Source organism: Lynx rufus, unplaced genomic scaffold (genome assembly GCF_022079265.1).
Source record: "Lynx rufus isolate CCGP_SWC_20201006 ecotype Redwood Valley unplaced genomic scaffold, mLynRuf1.p SCAF_18, whole genome shotgun sequence".
Lineage (NCBI taxonomy): Eukaryota > Metazoa > Chordata > Mammalia > Carnivora > Felidae > Lynx > Lynx rufus.
Window position 1 is genome coordinate 12,907,434 of NW_025814832.1, and position 24,169 is coordinate 12,931,602.

Here is a 24,169-nt window from a genome sequence, read left to right on the forward strand (position 1 = left end):
TTATTGGTTAATATTTTATTATTTATTTCCAAAAGATAAGGAATCTTAAAATTATAACCATAGTACCATTATCACTTCTGAAAATTAGCAAATTTCAATATAGTTTTAAGTGGAATTTCTCTCATGTGTGAGGTTGAGCATCTTTTTTTTTTTTTTTTTTTTTTTTTTGTGGTTCTGACTCCTGACTTTATTCTTCTGCTTGTTGCTGCTATTACATTGATTTTATATCCAGCAATATTATTGAACTCAACATTATTGAGTTCAATATTATTATTATTGAACTCAATATTATTTTTTTTTTTAAAAATTTTTTTTTTCAACGTTTATTTATTTTTGGGACAGAGAGAGACAGAGCATGAACAGGGGAGGGGCAGAGAGAGAGGGAGACACAGAATCAGAAACAGGCTCCAGGCTCCGAGCCATCAGCCCAGAGCCTGACGCGGGGCTCGAACTCCCAGACTGCGAGATCGTGACCTGGCTGAAGTCGGACGCTTAACCGACTGCGCCACCCAGGCGCCCCTGAACTCAATATTATTGAGTTCATTTATTGTTATTATCCTGTCTAGGACTTCCAGAATAGGGTTGAATAGAACATTTAATTGGATATCCTTGTGTTATTACTGATTTTCATGGCAGTACTCTGAAAGCATTACCTATGATTTTGTTGTAGAATATTTTGTAGATAATCATTATTGGGACAAGAAAACAAGTTTTTTTGTTTTGTTTTGTTCTCATCATGACTAGATGAATACAGGATAGTATATAGAATAGTGCAGAATAGAATGTTTTTTCTGCATCTGCTACATTGCTAATATAAGCAATTACATTAGTAGGTTTTGTAATGTGAAATTATAACTTGAGTAAATCCAACTTTGTTATGAGACTTTGTTTTTTCTCATATATTGCTACTCAGTTTACATTTTTGAAAAGGAATTTTGCATTTATGTATATTGATAATGGCCTATAATTTTATAATTTTTCTGGCCTGACCTACCTTTATTTAGTTTTGACATGAAAATTATACTAGTCTTAGGTAATTAGTTGGTGGAGTTGGAAGAGGTTTCTGATCTCATGGAGAATGTGTATAAGATTGAAGTTGGTGCCAGTTTTTTAAAAAAGATGTTTTAAATGCTGGTTCCACTTTAAAAATAGTTATGTTTTACTTATAGCTGTTCTATTTTTGTTCAGTCAAGTGTATAAATTATGTCAATTTATAATGAATGTTTTGCTGTCTCTTCAGCTGTAAATAATTTGAGAGCATGAAGATAATGGAAAATATACAAGAATACTTCTCAAAGTTTTATTTTACATTTTATTTTATGTTCCTTATCAGGTACTCAAAAGTGTGACAACTTTGCTGAAAAAAGGCCCCTCCTTGGTGTTTGTAAGAGCACTGGATCTTCTGGGTAAGGAAATTAAAAAAATTCTTTGAACCACTATTAAAAGTTTATATTGTTATTCCAGAGAGTGAATTTTGCTATCCTAAAATCTTTGTTACCATAAGACAATGCTCTTACAAGAGAGAAGAGAAAGGAATTAAAAACATATTTAGGGTTTCCTGTGGCTGAGGCCTTGTTATTTCTCTGCCTACTGTTTTCTCGTATGCAGGATTACAGTAGGAGACAAAAGAAAACAAGTAATAGAACAGAATTCAGTTTTGAAATAAAAGATTAGCATCATTAAGGAAAATGTTTTTTAGTTTCTGTGTTTTTTTATTATAGTAACTTTTATGATGGCTTTCCACAGTGGAGACTAAACTAAAATGTGGGGAGACTTGAAACTGTTCTGGATGTTGGATATACTACCCTGACCACACATAGATCCTTTTGGAAAGGATGACAACTTTTATTGAGTATTTAAGTAAATTCTCTGTTGAATCATTGGCTAAGCTACATAGACACAGGGGCAACTCCAGGAAACTAGGCTTTAAAATAACAAGAATTAAAGAAAAGCAGAGCAGAGCAGAGACATTAGTAGCTGCACATTGTGGAGGAAGACAGATTTCTAGAGTTGTTATACCATATTATATTCATATAATATGTTCTAAGAACTAAATGAGTTGTGTTTCTAAAATTAAAGAAAGCATGGTAACAATGACTCAACAAATAAAGGATTTCAGTAAGGAGTTAGAAATTATAGAAAACCAAATGGGAATCCTGGAGTTGAGAAGATGCAAAAAGTGAGATGATAATCTGGCTAGAGGAACTCAATACTATATTGAAGCCAGCGTGAGAATTAGGGCACTGATGTGTTGACAAAGTTGCTGAAAAAGAATGGGTGTCACACAGAAGAAGATAAGCTGCTGTGCTGGAGGGAAACTTTGTTGATTTCAGTTTTCCTGATGTTTGGCCCTTTAAGTTCAAGTGCATGTAGACCTGTGGAAACTCCACAGAAAGATGTATTTGTAGAAGGCATTTGCCTACCTGCTGGGTTGGGTTTGCAGTTCTTGAAAGGTTTTCCATTCCTTATCAACCCTGCTAACTGTATGATTAAGGAGATTGTTTTTGTTTTTACAAGATTCATTTATTGAGGGATCATTTTATAAAAAAAAAATAAGACAAAAAGGAAGAGTAAGGTGATTATATGTAGTTGGTGATGAGGTCATTTATTGAGGGTTGAATTTAATGGTATGGGAGTCATATTAGTTAGGGTTCTCCCTAGAAACAAAACCAGTATCATGTGGGATATATGTGTGTGTATGTTTATGGTTAGAGAGAGAGAGAGACAGAGACAGAGAGAGAGAAAGAGAGAAAGAGGGAAGGAGAGAGATTGAGATTTCAAGAAATTGGCTCATGATTGTGAAGGCTGGCAAGTCCAAAATTTAGACACTGAGGGAGGAGTTGCAATTTCAGTCCAAAGATAGAATTCTTTTTTCCCCCAAGGAGGTCAGTTTTTTGTTTTGTTTTTGTTTTTTCATATTAAGACTTTCAACTGACTGGATAAAGCACACTCACATTATAGAGCATAATCTGCTTAAGAATCAAACTTTACTGATTTAAATATTAATCTTACATAAAACTACCTTGACAGAAACATCTAGAATATTATTTGGCCAAATCTGGTTATTGTGGCCTAGCCACATTGACACAAAATTAATCACCACAGGGGTAATGAATGTAGTCCTGATTAAAATAGAATTTGCCTATTTAAGAAAATATATCTATTGTAGACATTTATTTTCCTCTTCTCATTTCTGCTCCTTAAATTATTTCACAGTAGAGGAATCATTCTAGCAAGAGACTTCTATATCATTTGCTGGGTGGTTTTAAGAGTGGTTATTGATGAATAAATGCAAAGATACTTTTGAATTAAGTTCACAAGTCATTTCATGGACTGTAACTTCTGTAACTTCTAGGGTGTCTTGTTATTATATATAAGCTTTCTCTTGCCTGCATGCTGTCTTTTTTCTCTCTTGTTTTATACCTTTCTTTCTAATGGAAGATGATGGCAGGAAATACTCATTTTGTTTTCACTTATTTGCTGATCTGATTATAATAAACAACTGTATGTAGCATCTTTGTCAGAATGTTTATTGTCTCAAGGACATTTCCACATAGGATTGTCTTGTGTTTCTTGCAAGTATTGCATTATGCTTGCTGGTGAATAGAATTTTCTCTCTGAGCTAGTGCTTTGTGAATATGTACACATTTTAAGAGTTAATTCTAAGTGTGCAGTGGGTTAGAAGATGGTGATGTTGAACAGATTAGACACTTTTTAATAACTCCAAAGTTGAATATAATAACGAGTCTAATTATAGGTCAATTCTTTTAAAATCTGTTTCCCAGATTCTGGGATTTAGAAAAAAGTTATAACTCAAAATTTTTATGAGGCATGTGCTTGTTGACTATGCTATTATAGCACTGGGGAATGGAAAGCAAATGTTGAATGCCTACTATGTATCTAGTCTGTTACATATTTTCCACTATGTAACATCATTTAATCTTAAAACAAGACTGTGGAGGAGATTGTGCTATTCTCATTTTATACATGAAGAAACTGAAACTAAGTGAGATTCAGTCATAGTTAGTTGTGGACCCAGGCCTTTGCCCACTTGCCAGGTCTGTAGATGGAACATACCTTTGCATTTAGGGTGCCCTAACTTCTTGTTCATGCATCCAACCTTCCTATTTTCTGGCCAGTTATTTTTAGAGTTAATAATAGAATTATTTTAAAATTAGCAAATAAGTTACACACTTACTTAAACAGTAACTTCTTAGTAGAGTTTTTGTTATGTGCATATGTTGTCTCAGTATATTTCTGTAGAAGTGGAGTATACTTTTGTTGTTGATTTTACTTTTATTGTTTCAAACAGAGTGACACATACTGTTACATAGCTACTTAGCTGGAAGTTTTTCAGTGTAAAGGGACTGCCCTGATTTGTTTGTTTGTTTGTTTTAACACATTGTTTTATTAAATGCAGAGGGGATCTTCTTTGCATGATAGCAGGAACATGCAAAGCACATGGAGATTGGAAAATAGAAGTAGCTAATTTAAGAAATACATAAGATTTTTTGTTGTTTTTATTATGTGCTACATTAATACACTGCATAACCTTCCAGAAGAGGTAGATGATCATAAATGAGTTATTTTTCATCAATCAGGAAAATGCTTCCTTAATCGATGTTCTCCAAACCACATTGCACTGTGGTTACCAAGGCCTAGAAATACTCTTATTTAATGAAGTGTAGTGCCAACTTTTGTCTAATGCAAAGTAATTTTAAGACAGGGCATGCTCCCTCCCCACCCATTCCAATTTTTTTTTAAGTTTATTTATTTATTTTGAGAGAAGGAGTGAGTGTGTGCACAAGTGTGTGAGTGTGTGTGAGTGGGGGAGGAGCAAAGAGAGAGAGAGAGAGAGAGAGAGAGAGAGAGAGAGAATCCCAAGCAGGCTCTGTGCTATCACTGCAGAGCCCCATGCAGGGCTCAATCTCCTGAACGGTGAGATCATGACCTGAGCTGAAATCAAGAGTGGGATGCTCAACTCACTGAGCCACCCATGTGCTCCCACCCCATTCCAGTTTTAAATAAAGTAACAAAAATGGAAGGCACTTGAAAGGAGGGTATGAGTGTATCTAAGGTATAGTAGTCCTCCGTTTCCTAGGGGAAGTATGTTCCAAGACCCCCAGTGGATGCCTGAAATCATAGATAGTACCGAACCTTATATATACTGTTTTTTCCTGTACATACATACTCATGGTAAAGTTTAATTTATAAGTTAGGCACAATAAGAGATTTTTTTAAATTAATTTTTTTATTATGAAATTTATTGTCAAATTGGTTTCCATACAACACCCAGTGCTCATCCCAACAGGTGCCCTCAATACCCATCACCACCCACCCCTCCCTCTCACCCCCCATCAACCCTCAGTTTGTTCTCAGTTTTTAGGAGTCTCTTGTGTTTTGGCTCTCTCCCTCTCTAACCATTTTTTTTTCCTTCCCCTCCCCCATGGTTTTCTGTTAAGTTTCTCAGGATCCACATAGCAGTGAAAACATATGGAGTCTGTCCTTCTCTGTATGACTTATTTCACTTAGCATAACACTCTCCAGTTCCATCCATGTTGCTACAAAAGGCCATATTTCATTCTTTCTCATTGCCACGTAGTATTCCATTGTATATAAATCACAATTTCTGTATCCATTCATCAGTTGATGGACATTTAGGCTCTTTCCATAATCTAGCTATTGTTGAGAGTGCTGCTATAAACACTGGGGTACGGGGCACCTGGGTGGCTCAGTCGGTTAAGCGTCCGACTTCAGCTCAGGTCACGATTTCATAGTCTGTGAGTTCGAGCCCCGCCTCGGGCTCTGTGCTGACAGCTCAGAACCTGGAGCCTGCTTCAGATTCTGTGTCTCCCTCTCTCTCTGCCCCTTCCCCGCTCATGCTCTGTCTCTCGCTGTCTCAAAAATAAATAAAAACATTAAAAAAAAAACACTGGGGTACAAGTGCCCCTATTAGGCACAATAAGAGATTAACAACAATAATAAAATAGAACAGTTATAACAATATGCTGTAATAAAAGTTATGTAATGGTCTCTTTCTCTCAAAATATCTTATTATACTGTATTCACTCTTCTTCTTGTGACGATGTGAGATGATAAAATACCTATGTGATGAGATGAAGTGAGGTGAATGAAGTAGGTGTTATGACGTAGTTAGGCTACTATTGACCTCTCATGGTACTTCAGAAGGTGGATCATCTGCTTCTGGACCGTGGTTGACCATGGGTAACACTGAAATCCAGAAAATGAAACTGTAGGTAAGGGTAGACTGCTGTAGTTTGAATTAAGAAACTCAAGTTTGGGGTGCCTGGCTGGCTGATTTGGTAGTGCATGCAACTCTTGATCTTGGGATCATGAGTTCGAGCCCCACGTTGGGTGTGGAGTTCACTTAAAAAAAATAAACTCAAGTTCATATACATAAAGGTGGTTGATATAAGGAACCATTGAGGAAGGAAAAGGAAAAAACTGAACTAATGGAAAGGTAGGAGAATAATTAAAAGAGAAGTGACTGAATCAAATGGAGATGGAGAAAGCCATACATTCATGCAGTGGCTGCTTGAGATACTGTCTAATGTCACATGCACCTTGAGAATGTTGACTTTGTCTTGACTTTATTATCTTCTTGTTATTAAGCACAATGTCTTCTATCTAGTAGGCCCTCAAAATATTTATTTTTTAGTGAATAGATTTTAATAAGCTTGCTTTATAGTCATACTAGCCCTTTATTTGAATATTAGTAGCTCCAAAATATAGAAATCATTTTTTATGATTGAGAAAATCTCAGAGGAAGGAAAAATAAAATAAGATAAAAACAGAGAGGGAGGCAAACCATAAGAGACTTTTTTTAAAAAAATATTTTTTAAATGTTTATTTTTGAGAGAGGAAGAGACAGAGTGTGAGTGGGGGAGAGACAGAAAGAGAGGGAGACAAAGAATCCAAAGCAGGCTCCAGGCTCTGAGCTGTCAGCACAGAGCCTGATGCAGGGCTTGAACCCACGGACTGCGAGATCATGACCTGAGCTGAAGTTGGACACTCAACCTACTAAACCACCCAGGTGCCCCAAGAGACTTAATACAGAGAACTGAGGGTTGCGGAAGGGAGGTGTGTGGGAGGATGGGCTAAATGGGTGATGGACATTAAGGAGGGCACTTGTTGGGATGAGTATTGGGTGTTATATGTAAGTGATGAATCAGTAGATTCTACCCCTGAAACCAATGCTACACTATATGTTAACTAACTTGAATTTAAGTTAAAAAAAAAAAAAGTCTCTTAATCTGAGAAACCATACATACTGCACCTGGGTTTTGATACCTTCTTCCAAACCAGTGGTGCACAGTCTTAAGACCTCCTCCTTCCCCCTGTGGAGATGTACAAGATGTGTCCATTGCCATCCATTTCTCTGGCAAATACTTTGTTGATAACCTGTTGCTATGGACATTGTCAGTTGCTTATACTGCTTATTAAATTATTCTTATGAAAAGTCAACAGCATTTTCTTTTGATTTGATTGGATTATAATTTTTTATTTTTATAAATTTATAGTGCCTTTTCAAGGAAGAGGTAATTGCTATGGAAATAATCCTAGTCTTCCTCATATTTTATCCGTTTTATATAAGTATGTTGTAGTTAGCCCACAGTTTTTTGTTTTATTTTATTATTTTTTAATGTTTATTTATTTTTGAGAGAGAAAGAGAGAATGAGCAGGGGAGGGGAAGAGAGAGAGGGAGACACAGAATCTGAAGCAGGCTCCAGGCTGTGTGCTGCCAGCACAGAGTCTGACGTGGGGCTCTAACTCACGAGCTGCGAGATCATGACCCAAGCCGAAATTGGATGCTCAACCGACTGAGCCACCCATGCGTCCCTAGCCCACAGTTTTAAATTGCATTCATGACTATCACTAAAATATATATTTTGGTATTCTAGTAATTTTTAAATTATTATTATTGTTTGTGTGTATGTGTGTATGTGTGTATGTGATTCCATAATAATTCCAGATAAGCCATTTAGGTTTTGGAGGGAGATAATGTTTGTTGTGCTACTGATCCAGGGATTAAGTCAGTGCTTGGTGTAATAATATGAGGGGAGGAGAAGTACAGACAGTATACTACAGAGTATACACTCTTTTAGGAAAACCAGAGTTCATTGTATACTGTATGCTAAATGGCTCCTAGAATGTAGCAAAAGAGTAACATTATTTAACAGCTGACTGCAGACCTTAAAGAATGTTTAATCATATAATACACTGTCATCACTTTATATACATTATATGGAATAGAGATATGTCCTTTATAATGACAGAATCATAGAAAATTGGAAGTGGAAAGAATGTTGAACATCACATAGTTTGTCTCCTGATAAAGAAAATCTTGGGGCACCTGGGTGGCTTAGTCGGTTAAGTGTCTGATTTTAGCTGTCAGGTCATGATCTCACTCTTTGTGACATCGAGCCCCGCATTGGGCTCTGCACTCACAGTGTGGAGCCTGCTTGAGATTCTCTCTCTCTATGCCTTTCTCTCTGTGCAATTTGCACATTCTCTCTCTGTCTCAAAATAAATAAATAAATTAAACAAACAAACAAAACAAAGCTGTTCCAGAGACTTCTATCATATATCCATTTGGTGGTGAGAAATTCTTGTAAGAGTGAGAAAATTTCCTCATTTCATTTGGTTTGGAATCCCTTATCTCTTATTAAATAGGCACTCTCTGGCCATATTTCCAAGATTGGATTTTAATAATCAGAAAAATTGAAATTTGGCAACCAAAGACATGTAAAAAACATAAAATACCTGTTTTTATCTTAAATTCACCTTGAAAAAAGCAAAGTAAGTTAGCTATATATAAGAGTAAAGTCTTAATTTAAAAATTAAGGACTGTTCATTGAATATAATACAGTTAGTTCAAAGGATTAATTTTTTGCAGTTTTTTTTTTTTTTTTTACAGACTGCCAAAGAGTCATCTTGGATTGGCAGGATTCCATGGGATGGGTGTTTGGTAGCCACTGCCTGAAAGCAGTAGTTATTTGGGTAGAAGTTAAGCACAGTTTCAGTGTCCTGAAGTGTCACTGAAGAGACTTTATTTCATGTTGTGTCTAAAGTAAATAAAAGTTCTGTTAATTAGAAGTAGAAGGGAGATTGCTTGGGATAATAGGTATGCAATGTTTCTTTTTGTTGTGAAATGTCACCGATGATTTTACATGTGATACTATGTATTTTGAGTTTTGACTAATTTTCATCCTATTGTGTTCATGAAGAATGAGGAAATCACATTTGGGGCTGGTATTGCTTTTGCAGACACAAAAGAGAGATTTATGCTAGTCTTCCAGTCTTTGATGTTTTTTTAATACATGCGCTTTCCAAGCAGTTCCTTGGCCTTCTTTCAAGCACAACTCTTTCACTTGCCCATCTCTCTGGTATTTTTCCCTCCTGTGGGTGTTCTGCATTTTCTTCTAGTTCTCTGCATGGCTGTCTGGCTCTCTTTACTGCTTTCAAAGAATGGGCTTTTACGTAAAAATCTTTGACATATCACTAATCAGAGCTGCCACGTTGGCATAGAGGTTTTTAATGCAATCAGTCTCTATAGTAGGGTATCGAATATCATGGATTGTTCATGAGCCTCTGGACTTTAGTATTTATTATCTAGAGTATGCCCTATTCATCTAATTGTAGATGTAATGAAATCTTAAAGAAATAAGATGACATTACTATTACTTATATCTTATAATGATATTAGAAGATGACATTACATTACAGTGCTTTCTCTCATGGACTTAGAGATATACTTTATATATCTTGAAATGTTACACTGCCTTTAGTAAACAAAAGTCATTAGCATGAATGTTAATTATGCAACATTTACCAAGTTCACTTACTTAAAGCAAATTTTTAATTTTCCCGTGGGGGAAGGAAGAGAGCCAGGATACTGCATACTTGACTCACACTTATAAAGTTTTAAAACACATGCTGGACAAATCTGTAAACTGAGACACATATTATTATGTTATATTTTAACCCGGGAAAGTTTTTAAAATGTATTTATTCCAAAAAAATAGTATCTGAACTGTGGACACTCCTAAGTGGTGTGTTGTAAGGTCGTATTTACAGATACTGCTGTATATTTCCTTGTGATCCTGAAATTGGCACAAATCTCAAATGGCCCACCAAAATGGATGTATGTAAGTGACCAAACCAAAGGAAAGTTGGCTTAGTTTTTAGAAAGAACTTCCTTATTTGCTATTATATGCTATATGTATTCCTCAAAACCTGTTTTGTTAGGGTCTTGCCTAGAAACAGATGACATACTCAAATTGGATATTTTGAGGAAAGTTACAGTGAACCATGCGGGAACTGAGACCTTTTACCATTTTCAGACAAGGGGAGAGAGCCATTAGCAGAGCCTGAAAAGGGAGCCCTGTCAGGAGGGTCACATACAGAAGCAGTAGCCTCTGGTGGAAGGATTTGGCAGAGATAGAGCAGTCAGAGGTGTACCAACTTTACTCTCTTTTCTCTAGATGGCTCCCTCAGGCTGAACCCAGCCAGAAGCCAGAGGCTGGGTTCTGAGGGTTCAGAGAGCCCATTTAGCAACCTCTATAGTGTGGGTCAATCTCCCAAGGCAGGAAGCAGGGTGCAGAGAATATAAAGTGTATTTGGAGGAGCAGCACACTTACATTCAGCAAAATTTCATACTAAAGCAGAGTTTATGGGGAAAACAAGTGTGGCGGAAATTTATGCCATGTTGTAATCAGAGCAATAATCCTGATTCAAAATCAGAACTATTAAAAAGAAAGGTTAATGCCAATAAAAATTACTAGTAAATAAAGAATTTTACCTAGAAAGGAGAATGAAGATACTTTGTTGGAACGGGGGTATAAGGAAGAGTTGAGATAGTTAGGTTAGCAAAGAAAGAGCAAAATGGACAACGATCAGATAGAAACAAGCTCTAAGTACATCGTAGCCTGAGCACATGGTTAAACTGAGCCATAAAGAACCTGATTCCTCCTCGTTTTATGCATTCAATTGAGCCAGTGTATTCAATTGCTGTTATGTTGTAGCATAAAAAATTAAAATACTGTCAGTTTTATTTATTAATACAACTTCCTTGATATACTGACATAACTCTCCGTTTAGAATTATAAATTGTAGCAAAAAAACCTGTAATGTGTGTGCACACACTTTTAAATGGCTTTATTGAAGTATAACTGACGTAGAATAACCTATATATACTTAAAGTGTACAATTTTGTGTTTGACATATGTATACACTTATGAAATCATCACTACAAACAAGATAAGGAACATATTTATCACTCCCCAAATATTCTTTGTGTCCCTTTATAACTCTTCCCTCCCAGTTCTTTTTCCTCAGATGATTACTTATCTACCTTCTATCACTATAGTTTACATTTTCTAGAGTTTTATATAAATGGAATCATACAGCATGCACTTTTTCTTTGGCTAGGTCACTTTTTCTTCTGTTATGCAGCATATTTAATTTGAGGTTCATCTGTGTTATTGCATTTATCAATAGTTCATTTTTATTGCTTACTACTATCTTATGATGATTGATTATCCATTCACCTATTGGTATATCTTTCAATTGTTCCTGGGTTTTGGCTTTTACAAATAATGCTGCTAGGAACATAATTTTCAAGTATTTGTATAAACATGTGCTTTCTTTTCTTTTGGACCGATACCTATGAGTAGAATGGCTGAATCACATGTTAGGAGTGTGTTTTTCAAAGTGGTTGTCCTATTTTTACAATCCTACCAACAGCATATGAGATTTTTAGTTCTACTTCCTCATTAACACTTGGCTTTATCAATCTTTTTCATTTTAGCCATTCTAAGAAATATGTAGTGGTTTCTCATTATGGTTTCATTTTGCACATTGTCAATTTTTAAAAAATCCTTAATCTTCAGTTAATTCTTCTTTCATATCTTATTATTTGACCATTCTGAATTTGTGACTTTCTGATTCATAGTGGTGTTTCACATCTATAATTGCTTATTTAGTTACAGACTTACCATATGTAATAGTTCTTTAAAATCTATACAACTTTTTCTTCTTGTTATAATAGAGCTTTAACACAAAACGCAGTAATTGAATATGAAATAAGAGTCCTATTTCTACATATGGTTTCAGGTGAAGCTACCACTGCAGCTTAATCAAAACAGTAGTTTCTAGTCAGAATATTCTATCAAATAACTTTTAAAGTACACTACTTCTAATTATTATGGTTAATGTCTTTCAGTGAATCGAACTTCCCAGTCCTGCCTCTCCATGTTCTTGTGTAGGCCCCCCCCACTTGAAACTAAGCTTGTTTGTGAGACTTGCTTTAACTAATAATCTATCAGTAAACGTACCACAGTCACATGCTTGATAAATATTTGCATACTGAAGCCTCTACGTCAAGTCATCATCACCAACAGCATGTGAGGGTGAAAGTCCACATGGAAAGAGACTTAACCATTCTTGCTTTCCCAACTGAGCCCAAAGCTCAGCCAACTTAGAAGGTGGAATATGAGCCCAGGAGAGAATGGCAGAACCAGCACCTCCCCAATCCACAGAATCATGGGAAATAAAGTGGTTATTGGTCTAAAGCAGTATGATTTTTAGTGCTTTGTCATATAGCAATAGGTACATGAACTGTATTAACCATTATTTTTTATACCTGGTGAGAAGGATGATGTGGTAGCACCTTCTTAACTCTTGTCTGTTTTTTACAGCCACAACTTTCAGATGTTGGGAACACTCTATTTTTTTGTGAAATAGAATTTATTGTGACTCCAACTATGTACCTGTGAGATGTGCCTGGCCAGGCCAGCTAGACTCGTACAGTTTGTATAATAAATACATCAGTGGGGCCTGCTCTCTGCGGCCAGAAAGCACCCACACCAGTTTCCACCCAGCTTCCAGTTTCTCACTTTCACAGGATCCTTGCCCACCTTCTTTTCAGTATGTTTGGCCTCCAGCTCCTGCTGATGCTCCTCTGAGCTTCTTCCAGGCTTGCTCAGCTTTCCCTTACCGGTTCATTGTCTCCAGACCTTCCCAGTTGTCTTTGCTCCACAAATCTGGTCTCGGCTGGGCGCCAGCCTCCCGTGGTACCAACAGGGCAGCAAAGGGACTACCTTTGTTACTGGGCTCTTGGCCACCCCAGTTATACTCATTGGCCAGCCGTGTGTCCTCACGGCGCTAGGGGACTTGGGTCCTGCCACCCCTGCTGGTCTGGGAACACTCTTGATTTTAGTTTTTATTTTGTCCCAGTATTTCTCTGCTATAATTTTATTTTAATGTGTGATCTGGGAGCAGGGGATCCATGAATCCCAAAAAGGTTGAAAAACTGATGGGGAGAATGGTGTAGATAAAAGAGAAGCAAAGGGAAAAAGCTTAAATCATTAAGCAAAAGATGGTCTTTTTTATAAAGAGGATTGAAAATGGAAATCGAGTTTTAAAAAAGGGCATTTTCTTAAGAATTAGCCAACTACTGACCTGGTGTATGTTCTCAGAAATTATATCATGTCATTAGAAATAGTCATGATATTTGAGAACCTTAAAATGTATGTGATGTATTAAATGGAGACAAACTATGAGAAGTCAGTCAAGCTTTCACATTGTACTTTTTTTCACACACAGATTCTTCTTTTATGGCTATGTCAGGTTGAAAAAATTTTTTTTATTATCATAGTATGATGGAAAGGTAATTCTCATTAAACATGTCTCATTCTGATACTGGATATCCACCTGAAAGTAGGTCATCTGAAAGGAGATTTACCTTCCATGAAATGGACTTCCTGATACCTTTTTAAAGTCAACAACCACTTACAAACAAGTCTTTCTACTTTGACTAGTGTGATAAACTTTCATTATTTTATAATTAAAGTACAATGTGTATTTACTTTCAGACTAATGTTTGTCATGTAAGTACATATTTAGTATTTATTTACTGTCTTTTTCTCTGTGAAAATCTGGATTGGAATAGAACTTATTACAGTTTTTACCATTGAAAGTAATAGAAATGATTTTCCATTTAATGCCTTTTCATTTAGTGGTAGAGTTTTCAGGAACAAATTAAAGTCACTAAGTGAGGCATGCATGTTTAGGTGATTATCTTGTACTGTGGGGTTATAGTTTTCTATTTTGTGGGATTTGGGGGGGTATTTTCATTAAGATAAAATTCTGTTTTTTAGTAGCTTAGTGTGAATGTTATTAATTTCTTTTTTTCTTTTTCTTTTTTTCTTTTTCTTTTTCTTTTGTCTTTTTTGTTCATGATGAACACAGTATGTTTTTTTTTTCTGGGCCAGTTTTAACAATAGTTTTATAGAGGTTAGGAGTTGTGGTTGGAGGGGTTCAGATGTGTTACCTGGTTTCCTAGTGGGTGTATGTTTTTTTCTGTAGATATGGTGAAGTATAGGGTTTCTTTAATAAATGACACCTTGGGGCAATGACTTCAGTTCTTCCTCTTTTTTTCTCCCCCCTCCTCTGGTTTTCTGGTAAGACATTTACCTTCATCTGCTTTCTTCCATATTTCCTTTTCCTGTTGAGTTCCTGAGGACATGTCTGTTGTGATTCCTCTCTGACGCTTTCCCTCTGACTGGCATCTCTGGTCCTGCACTCATTCTCAGCCCTTTCCATTGATTCATTAGTAGACAACACTTTGATCCAACTGATCTGAGACCTGTTTTCAGCAATTCCCCACTTAGGTGAGACTTCTTGCTTCTGGAAGTAAATCCTAGGTGATTTTATCTATGTTCTGCCACTAGTAGGACCTTGCAGTTTCTACTTTTTTCCACATAATCCTTACTGAGCTCTGGGCCCAGAGCTCAATTTTGAATATTTCTGATCTCCCTATGTAAATGTTATTTAAATTTGTTGGTTTTTCTCATTCTTAGTTATGCTATAGTACAATTCAGGAGTAATTTCATTTGCTTGCCTTGTTGAGATATATATATATATATCTCAAATATATATATATTTGAAGATATTTGGAGATTCAGAGTTAATTGGCCATATGTACACACACAAACACATTTTTAAAAAACATTTGGGTTGTATCATTCTTATTTGCACCTTGCTTGTTTTTGCCTTTTGTTAATATGGTGTGTTTTCATTTAACAATGATTATTAATGCTACCTTATGCACATTATCCTATTGTATACATATTTCATGAATATACATATTTTAAAACATTGATCATAAATAGAAAGCTTAAAGCTTAAAATAGGCCATGATGTGCTATCACCAGATCTAAGGATCTCATGTTTAGTTTTGTAAGATTTTGTGTAAGAGAATGACGGTAAGGCAAAGAAGAAAGCTTTTGTGAAAGGTTTGTTTCCTATACTGTCTGATTCTAAATTTGAGATAAAAAATTAGCCACAAATTTTATTAAAATGGGGCTGTTTCTCCTGCCATTTTACTACAGTGTATGTTTCATGTAGCAGTGTTGCAGAGAGGTGTATTTTCCAAGAGCTACATTTAATTCTTGTCTTGTGGTTCTGCCTGATTTTAATAGAAGTCCTTGAGGAACGAACCCACACAAAGTTTTGACCCTTTTTTTCAGAAAGTGAGTATTGAAATCCATCATTACAAGGAGTTGAGAAGATGTTATCTCTTCTCTTGGATGTGTTTCGTATGTTTTCCACTTTTCTTTAGGATCCATATACTTAAGTATTAGCTGACTAGCAATTCTTGTATTGTTCAAGCAGATTTGGCTATGAGAAATTTAAACATGGTTGATGCCAATTGAAATGATAATGTTGTGGATATATTATGTAAAAGTATATTAAAATAAATTTCACCTGTTTCTTTTTACTTTTGTTTAATGTAGCTACTAGGAAATTTCACATTACGTATGTAGCTCACTTTATCTTTTATTAAACTGTGTTGCTCTAACCTTAATTTGGTGTATGGGTATACATATGGATTCTTTCTGATGACCTCTTTGTGGAAAACCATCACAGTTTTTCTCTTTTTCTTCCCCACATTTTCTTCTTACATGTACAGATCTATAGATTCATCTCTCCTGAGCTGTTAGCCAGGAATATTTACAGGAGTTCCTGGAAATGTAGTGTAAGGAAAGATTGCCAGAGGATAATAGTCTATAATGTATAGTTGAAGAAAGAAGCCTTCAAAGCAAACCTTGACTTTATGATATTCTGGATGACATTGAGCCTTCAGTGGCAGCATTTTTAGTATTAATCTAATAAGAACGCTACCTATTGTGATATTTGTGTTTAATGCATCTGGTTTTCATTTTTGGTTCTATAATTCTCTTTCTGTAAACATTTATGCGGAGGTTAGTGCTCTATAATATTCACTAATACTCCAGAATGCATGGCAAAAAGTGTAGAATAATGGAAAAAAAAAACAAAGGGTTTGGAGTCACACAGACCTAGATATGAATTATTAGCTGCATAAATTAGTAAATTAGTCAACAGTATTCAGGCTTAATTTTGTATTTGTAAAGTGGTGCTCATATACAGCTACTGGGCTTGGTTCTTGTGAGGATTTAACAAGATAATGTTTTCAAGTATTTCATACAGTGTCAGGTCCATATTAGGAGCACCTCACATTAATTGGGTGAGAAAGATATGAAGGGCAGCCAGGGAATACTCGACCATGTATGTATGTATATGTGCATGTGTGTGTATATATGTATACATTATGTATATATGTAATGTTTGGGGGAAGCTTTGCCTGCATGACTGTTGGAGAAATGTGGCCGTGCCCAGTTTATCCAGTACTTGTGCTACAGGTTTGTCAGGCTTCATGTCTTAGCCCAGTACTGTCTATCTCTGATGAACAGGAGCCCTTTACTTTCATTGGAAAATGGTTATTTGTTTATATTCCCTAAAGAAGCTCATGCTATATTTATATATTTATATTTTCACTGAGGTGTAACTGAAATACAACAAACCACATCTTTAAAGTGTATTGTATGGCAAATTTTGATGTATGTATATACCATGAAACCAGCACTCCTGTGAAAGTAATGAGCGTATCCATCAGGCACAATAATTTTTTCATGCCCCTCATTAATGCATCCTTGCTGTCCCTCCCAGTAGGAAGAATAGAAGCAGCACATTTCTATGTAATAAGTCTCCAAGTATCACTGAGGTCTTTTTTTGGGGGGGAGATACTTTGCTGTCATGTAGTTTAAGATGACTTTAGTATATAGTTAAAAACATAAAGGTAGTAGTTTTTAATTCAAAATTTTTTTTTCTTCTGCTCTACATCTGAAGCTAAAGGCCTTTTAAAAGAAAAGCTTTCCATCTAGGACAAGTTCATAAAACTACTAAAGGGCTTACGGTTTCTCTGTGTAATCATTTCAAAACAAAATTTTTCAGCCACCAAAAGGATGCAGTCTTGACATATAAATAGAAAACAGATTGAGTTTTTGGCTGATATTGCTATATTGGTTTAGATGTTGGTTCGGTCAACTTCAGGCTTAGATTACAAGATTTGCAAATTAAAGGAAAACCAAAAGGGGAAGAACATCTGCATAGATTCCGACTTTGTGGAATTCCATACAGGCCCACTGACTCTACTTCTGGTGGAGCAGGGCATGTGCACAGTGAATAAGCTGTATAAAGAGATCACTGTTTTGTTGTGCTTGTCCTAAAGACAAAATTGATGATGAAAATTAATTCATTATGAAGAACCATGGCAGTTTCTGAATCAAGTATAATTCCATAATTTTTGGGGGAAATATTTTGTTAATGTAGCCATATGGTATTTAGCCAGAATAAAATCTTGCTAAATGTCACTAGTTGTGACATGATGACGAGGATGCGGAGAAAGAGGATCTCTTTTGCACTGCTGTTGGGGATGCAAACTGGTGCAGTCACTCTGGAAAACAGTATGGAGGTTCCTCAAAAAATTGAAAATAGAACTATGACCCAGCAATTGTACTACTAGGTATTTATCTAAGGGATACAGGTATCCTGTTTCAAAGGGGCACACGAACCACAATGTTTATAGCAGCACTGTCAACAATAGCCAAAGTATGGAAAGAGCCCAAATGTCCATCGATGGATGAATGGATAAAGAAGATGTGATATATATACACAATGGAGTATTACTCAGCAGTCAAAAAGAATTAAATCTTGCCATTTGCAAGTACATGGATGGAACTAGAGGGTATTATGCTATGCAAAATTAGTCAGAGAAAGACAAATATCATATGACTTCACTCACATGAGGAATTTAAGAGACAAAACAGATGAACATAAGGGAAGGGAAGCAAAAAGAATATAAAAACAGAGAGGGGGACAAAACATAAAAGACTCTTAAATATGGAGAACAAACGGATGGTTACTGGAGGGGTTGTGGGAAGGGGGATGGGCTAAATGGGTAAGGGACATTAAGGAATCTACTCCTGAAATCACTGTTGCACTATATGCTAACTAACTTGGATATAAATTTAAAAAAATAAATAAAATGGCAAAAAAAATGTCACTAGTTCTGTTACTTGATGACTTTCTTGAATCCAAGTATTGGGATTTGAGAAAGATAATTTGCTTTAACTAACACTTAAACATGTTTTAATCAAGGGCTATGTTGATTACTACATAGCAGTAAATTGACACATTTCAGTGAGATATAAGGAATCCTTACTTGCTTCTGAGTAAATCATACCTGTGTGTGTATGATTTAAAAATGTTTGCTATGAAAAAATGTTTGCTATGGATTACCTATGCTGCTATTGCAAAGAAATGCTTTAATATTTTTCCCTTTTATCCTAAGAAGGAACATTATATTCTCTCTGTTTTTTAAAGTTTTTAATGTTTTATTTATTTTTGAGAGAGAAACAGATTGAGAGTGGGAGAGGGTCAGAGAGAGAGAGGGAGGCACAGAATCTGAAGCAGGCTCCAGGCTCTGAGCTGTCAATACAGAGCCTGATGTGGGGCTCAAACTCAAACAGTGAAGTCATGACCTGAGCTGAAGTTGGACGCTTAACCAACTAAGCCACCCTGGCACCCCTATATTCTCTTTTTAAAATGTTTACTTATTTATTGAGAGATAGAGAAGAGAGAGAGAGAGCATGCAAGCGAGCATGTGCATGTGTGAGCAGAGGAGAGGCACAGAGAAAGTGAGTGAGAGAATCCCAAGTAGGCTCCACACTCAGCACAGAGCCTGATGTGGGGCTCTATCTCATGACCATGAGATCATGACCTGAACTGAAATCAAGACTGAGATGCTGAACCAAATGAGCCACCCAGGCACCCTGAAACATTATGTTAAGAAATATTTATGGGTTCCTACTATATTTCAGCTACTCTCACAGTATCTGGGAATTTAATAGTAATCTGAGGCAATGGTTTTAAACTGCGGAAAGGAAGGTGGATGGGAGGTGATTTTGATCAGAGACCCATGGCAGTGTCTGGGGACAATTTTTGGTTGTTATAACTTGAGGTGGGGAGGAACTAGTGGGTAGAGTCAAGGATACTGCTAAATATCCTGTTATGTAGATATCAGCCCCTGACAATAAAGAATTATCTAGCCTGTCAACAAAAAGGGCCAAGGTTGAGAAACTTGCACCTAAGGAGACAAAAAATTATGCACCAGATGAGCTGGCATTCTAGCATAGAGAGAAACAAATAAGTAAAATACATAGTATGGTGATGAGAGATATGTAAACAATACTAGATAAGGTGGTTAACTGATGTTGGATAGAGCAATATTATGTGTTTTTGATGGATATTTAGATAACTTGATGTTTGGGCTGTAGTGAATAGAGCTGATCATTTGTGTCCATGTGTATACCCTTTTGGAGTATATTTCTGTTTGGCATATATACCTAGGAGTAGGATTGCCATATCATAAGTTATGCTTTGTTAGATAGTTCCATGAAGTTTTCTAAGGTGTTTTACCTTCCTACCAGTAGTCCATGAGGGTTCCAGGTGCAGTACTTCTTGTGAAAACTTGGCATTGATAGTCTTCATTTTAGCCATTCTGATGGGTTTGCGTTGGTATCTCGTGTGGTTTTTGCTTGCATTTTACTGACAGCTAATGAGTTTGAATACTTTTACATGTATTTGCAAGCTATTTCAATATCTTCTGACGTGCCTGTCCAAGTCTTGCTCATTTTTCTTTTGCATTATATGTCTTTTTCATTTGTAGGAGTCCTTTTAATGTGTGCCCCTTTTATGATTAAATCCTGGTTACCCCAAGGTCATGAAGCTGATTCCAAAATGTACATGGGTATCAATACAGAGGTCCACGAATAGTGAAGACAGTTGTGAAGAACAAATTTGGTGGGGTTACACTACTTGATATCAGCTTATGAAGTGACAGTAAATAAGACACATTGGCATAAGGAGAAGGTTTAGATTAGTTGAATCTAATTCAATTAGTTGAATTAGAGAGTCCGGAAACAGATAAAGTTGTTACTGCAGTACAGAGAGTGTTCATGTATGGTTTGTTTGGATATTCATATGGAAAATGAAGAATCTTATTCCCTACCTTATACCAAGCAAAAATAAATTTAAGATGTATTGTGGACCTAGATCTGAGGGAAAAAAACAACAATATTTGAAGATAAATCATCTTCATGACTTTAAGGTAGGCAGATATTCCCTAAACAGAACATATTAAGTCCTGACTAAAAAGGAAAAGATTCATGAGGTGCCTGGGTGGCTCAGTCAGTTAAACATCTGACTTCGGCTCAGGTCAAGATCTTATGGTTCGTGAGTTTGAGCCCCACATCAGGTTCTCTGCTCTGAACCTGGAGCCTGCTTCGGAGTCTGTGTCTCCCTCTCTTTCTGCCCCACCCCTGCTTGTGTTCTGTCTCTCTTTGTCTCTCAAAAAGGAATAAATGTTAACAAAAATTAAAAAAAAAAGGAAAAGATTTATATTCTGTTAGTTTTGATATTATACAGAAAATTGCTTCACTGGGTGATATATCATGTATATGTGATAGCCTGTTATGTGAATGCAATGAAAAGCTAGGATTTCATTGTCCCACAAACCTTTATTTAATGTCAGCATATGGAATTATCATCTAGTGAGGACAACACAGCAGAATGTGCATCATTTCCTATGTGGATGATAGTGTAGGTCCCATAAGATTGTCCTAAAAAATTAGCTTTCAAATCTTGGATTTGCTTTTTCTCCATTTGTAGTCCTTTAAAAAAAATTCCTTTGTGCCTTAATTTATCTTCCTAATATTCCAATTATTGAACACTTTGATGTAGCGTTTCTTTATGTTTGAGAAATGTAAATGCAACTATAATGGTACAAAACATGATATTGTCTCATAAATCTAGTTGGAAAACTTACCTGAAAGATAGCAGAAATCCTTAAAGTCATCTAGGTCATGGGGCGGGGGAAAGGACAAATAGGAAGTCCTGGATAGTTACTTTGAAAGGGCATGCTAAATGAAATGGTAGAGGAAATTTTTTTTAATGCTTTAAATTCCTGGATTTTGTATTCTGTGCAAGATGGTATAGAGGGTTATAGTTTTCTTGTTTATTTCTATGCGTAAAGCGGTTAGTCGTATCTTAGGATACTTTGAAGGGGATTTAAAAAGAGAAAAACTCCTTTTGGACTAATACTTTGCTGAAAAACTTGAAAAAATTACAAATGAATTGAAGTATTGTTTCATGTATATAAACAGATTATTATTATTTAAAAATAAACTTTCTGGCCTCGATAAGGTAGTTGTCACAATCAATATAATATCCCAGAGGCAAGATTTATTTTTGTTGTTGTTTTTAAAGTCTTTTGAGTGTGTTATATCTTAATGTTAACTGATTTTATCCTTTGTTAGACACAATTGTTATAACAAGTGGTTTTTCTTGGCATTCAAGTAATTTTATTAACATCTTGTTTTTCATACACAGTCTAAAGAAGGTTACAGCAATTACTGTGAGGTATCTGGCACATTAGTTTGAGCCTCCTGCTTGGGTGGGGGTGAATGTGCTTATGGACTAGCAGCGTGGGTAGAGATGCACAAGAGACAGTATTTTGAGTGCCCCTTTGGAGTTATTATTAACATTTTTTAAACCTATAAGGGCCACAGATCGTTTAAACGTGTGGTCTGTTTAGATTTTATCACTTACTTAAATGTAAGTTACTCTTTCTCTCTGTGGAAACAATGAAATATAATAAATTTGTGTGTTGTAACATTTCCCATTTCATTTTAAACTCTATTTTCTTACAGTCTTTTCATTTCCTTGAAAAGTTTCAAGAACACATTCTGAATGCATCTGTTTGTCAGTTTTTTCCACGTACCTTTCTCTAACAAAGAAATAAAAGTTAAGTTTATGTGACCAGATAGCTTGATGAAAACAGCTGCAGAGCATACTTCTGTGAGTCACTTGTCAAATGAAGCAGTGACATAGGAAAAATGGTAACGCACCCCTCCAGTCTCACCGACAAAACTGCTGCGTTTGGGGCCACTTGAAATTATTAAACACTAAACGCCATCATGTTAATTAGAAGAGGAACAAACTCTACAAAGATAAATATGTTTTCAATATGATTCTTAGGGAGGGTACAGTAGAAACCAGTGAATAGAGAGGAAATTTATTTCTGGCAGGACTCTAGACATGGAACTGTGGCTGAACTTTTTACCCTAATTACCTCCTGCTAATGCCTGCAGCGGTCTGGAATCAAAGTGGTGCTTCGGGCCCTGGAAATTCTCTGATGTGGCAAACGTTTGTTGTGTGAGGAGGGTTTCTTAAGAAAAAGCAGAATATTGTGACAGGATTTAAAAAAAATTTCTCAGTTACCACCCACCTCACTTGTTGCCTACAAAAATAGAGTAATTGTTTGCATCTGTGTGTGCTTTTTTTCCCTCTAAGAAATAACTGTTATAAATCAATGTGACATAGATCCAGTGAACTGAGGCTTGCCCGAGGTGGCTTTTTAAAAAATATGTTTCTCCTTTATTTTAAAATTTAGGTTCAAATGTAAAGAAGTTATTTTTGCTAAGTGAGAAAAAACATTCTGCCCATTTCTTAGGAGAATTCGGATCTTAAAGTATGCTTTGCAAAATGAAGTGTAACTACTTTCATAGCATCAAACCGATAACTATTAAGTTGCTTAATCCTGGAAGATGAAATGGGAATTTCCAGTTTCCCTTTTTAACTCTCCATCCGACTGGGACTTGAACCTTTGAGACATTTCTTTTTAATTTTTCTGAAACTTTACATCATTCCATTTATCTGTCATAAAATTTCTGGCTCCTTGTACATATTTTTGAAATGAAAAGAGTAAGTTTTGTGAAAACCACCTGCTTTTCATCCTTTACTTTTAAAATCAGTGTTCCTATACTATACATAGGATAAATACATCGACCTTGCATTCTCTATGTTCTGAGACCATCCACATTTCAATTATGAACATCTGTGCTAACTTACATCTCCAGCTCTAGCCCTTTACTAATCTTAAATACCTTGTAGATAATTCTTGAAAAACACTAATTGCACTGTTATTTTGTAATGCAAATAAATTCATGGTTTCCCTTGAGTAGAAATTTATTTTAGCAGTCTTTTATTTAGGTATTGTATAGAAATAGCTTTAATTTATAAAGGTGGTAGGTTATTAGTTTTCTTGATCCTGGGCAATAAAGATAATTTTTATTCCTCATAATGAAATCTAAAATTTCTTATAAGGCTTGTCACAAATTCACATCTTGCTGTGGTTAAGCTGTGGTTACAGTTGCTCCAGTACAACCTTAGTATTTTGTATATTGTATAGTTTTGCACTGCATCTGTGACCATTCAAATAGTTTTATTTGTGAATTGTGGATTAGGGTTAGTTTTTTGACTTACCAGTATCAAAATTATGTTGTAAATACTTTATTTTTATTTTGTTCTGTACATAGGTTTGTAAACAACTTTTTAATTAGTGGAAGGCAGTTACACATTTTCTCTTTAATATATTGTTTTGAAATTATAAATATCCATATTGGATGTAAAATATGAATTTCACAACTTTTGTTGTTTGATTCCCCTTGATTCTCTCCCATTCCACATACCTTTACAAGAATAGTCAAATAAAAACAGTTTTCTTCTAATTATACTATAAAAGTAATCTTTTATTGCAATAATACTTTAAAACTGGAAAACTACTTATGCTTTAATCATGTCTATATCTTTAGGCATTTAGTGCTGTTGCAATTTAATTTATACTTCATTATAAAATAACTTTGCATATTATTATGAGAAGTAT

At 35.6% G+C, this 24,169-nt stretch overlaps 1 protein-coding gene across 6 annotated transcripts in view; it reads left to right on the forward strand.

The window, feature by feature from the left end:
* The window catches only part of BCAS3 (BCAS3 microtubule associated cell migration factor), a 616,861-nt gene that overhangs the window by 94,945 nt on the left and 497,747 nt on the right, over positions 1-24,169 (forward strand). For all 6 annotated transcript variants that reach the window (XM_047080915.1, XM_047080917.1, XM_047080916.1 and 3 more), the window contains one exon: positions 1,334-1,406. In XM_047080915.1, coding sequence (XP_046936871.1) covers positions 1,334-1,406 — 73 coding nt within the window. The remainder of the gene's footprint in view (positions 1-1,333; positions 1,407-24,169) is intronic.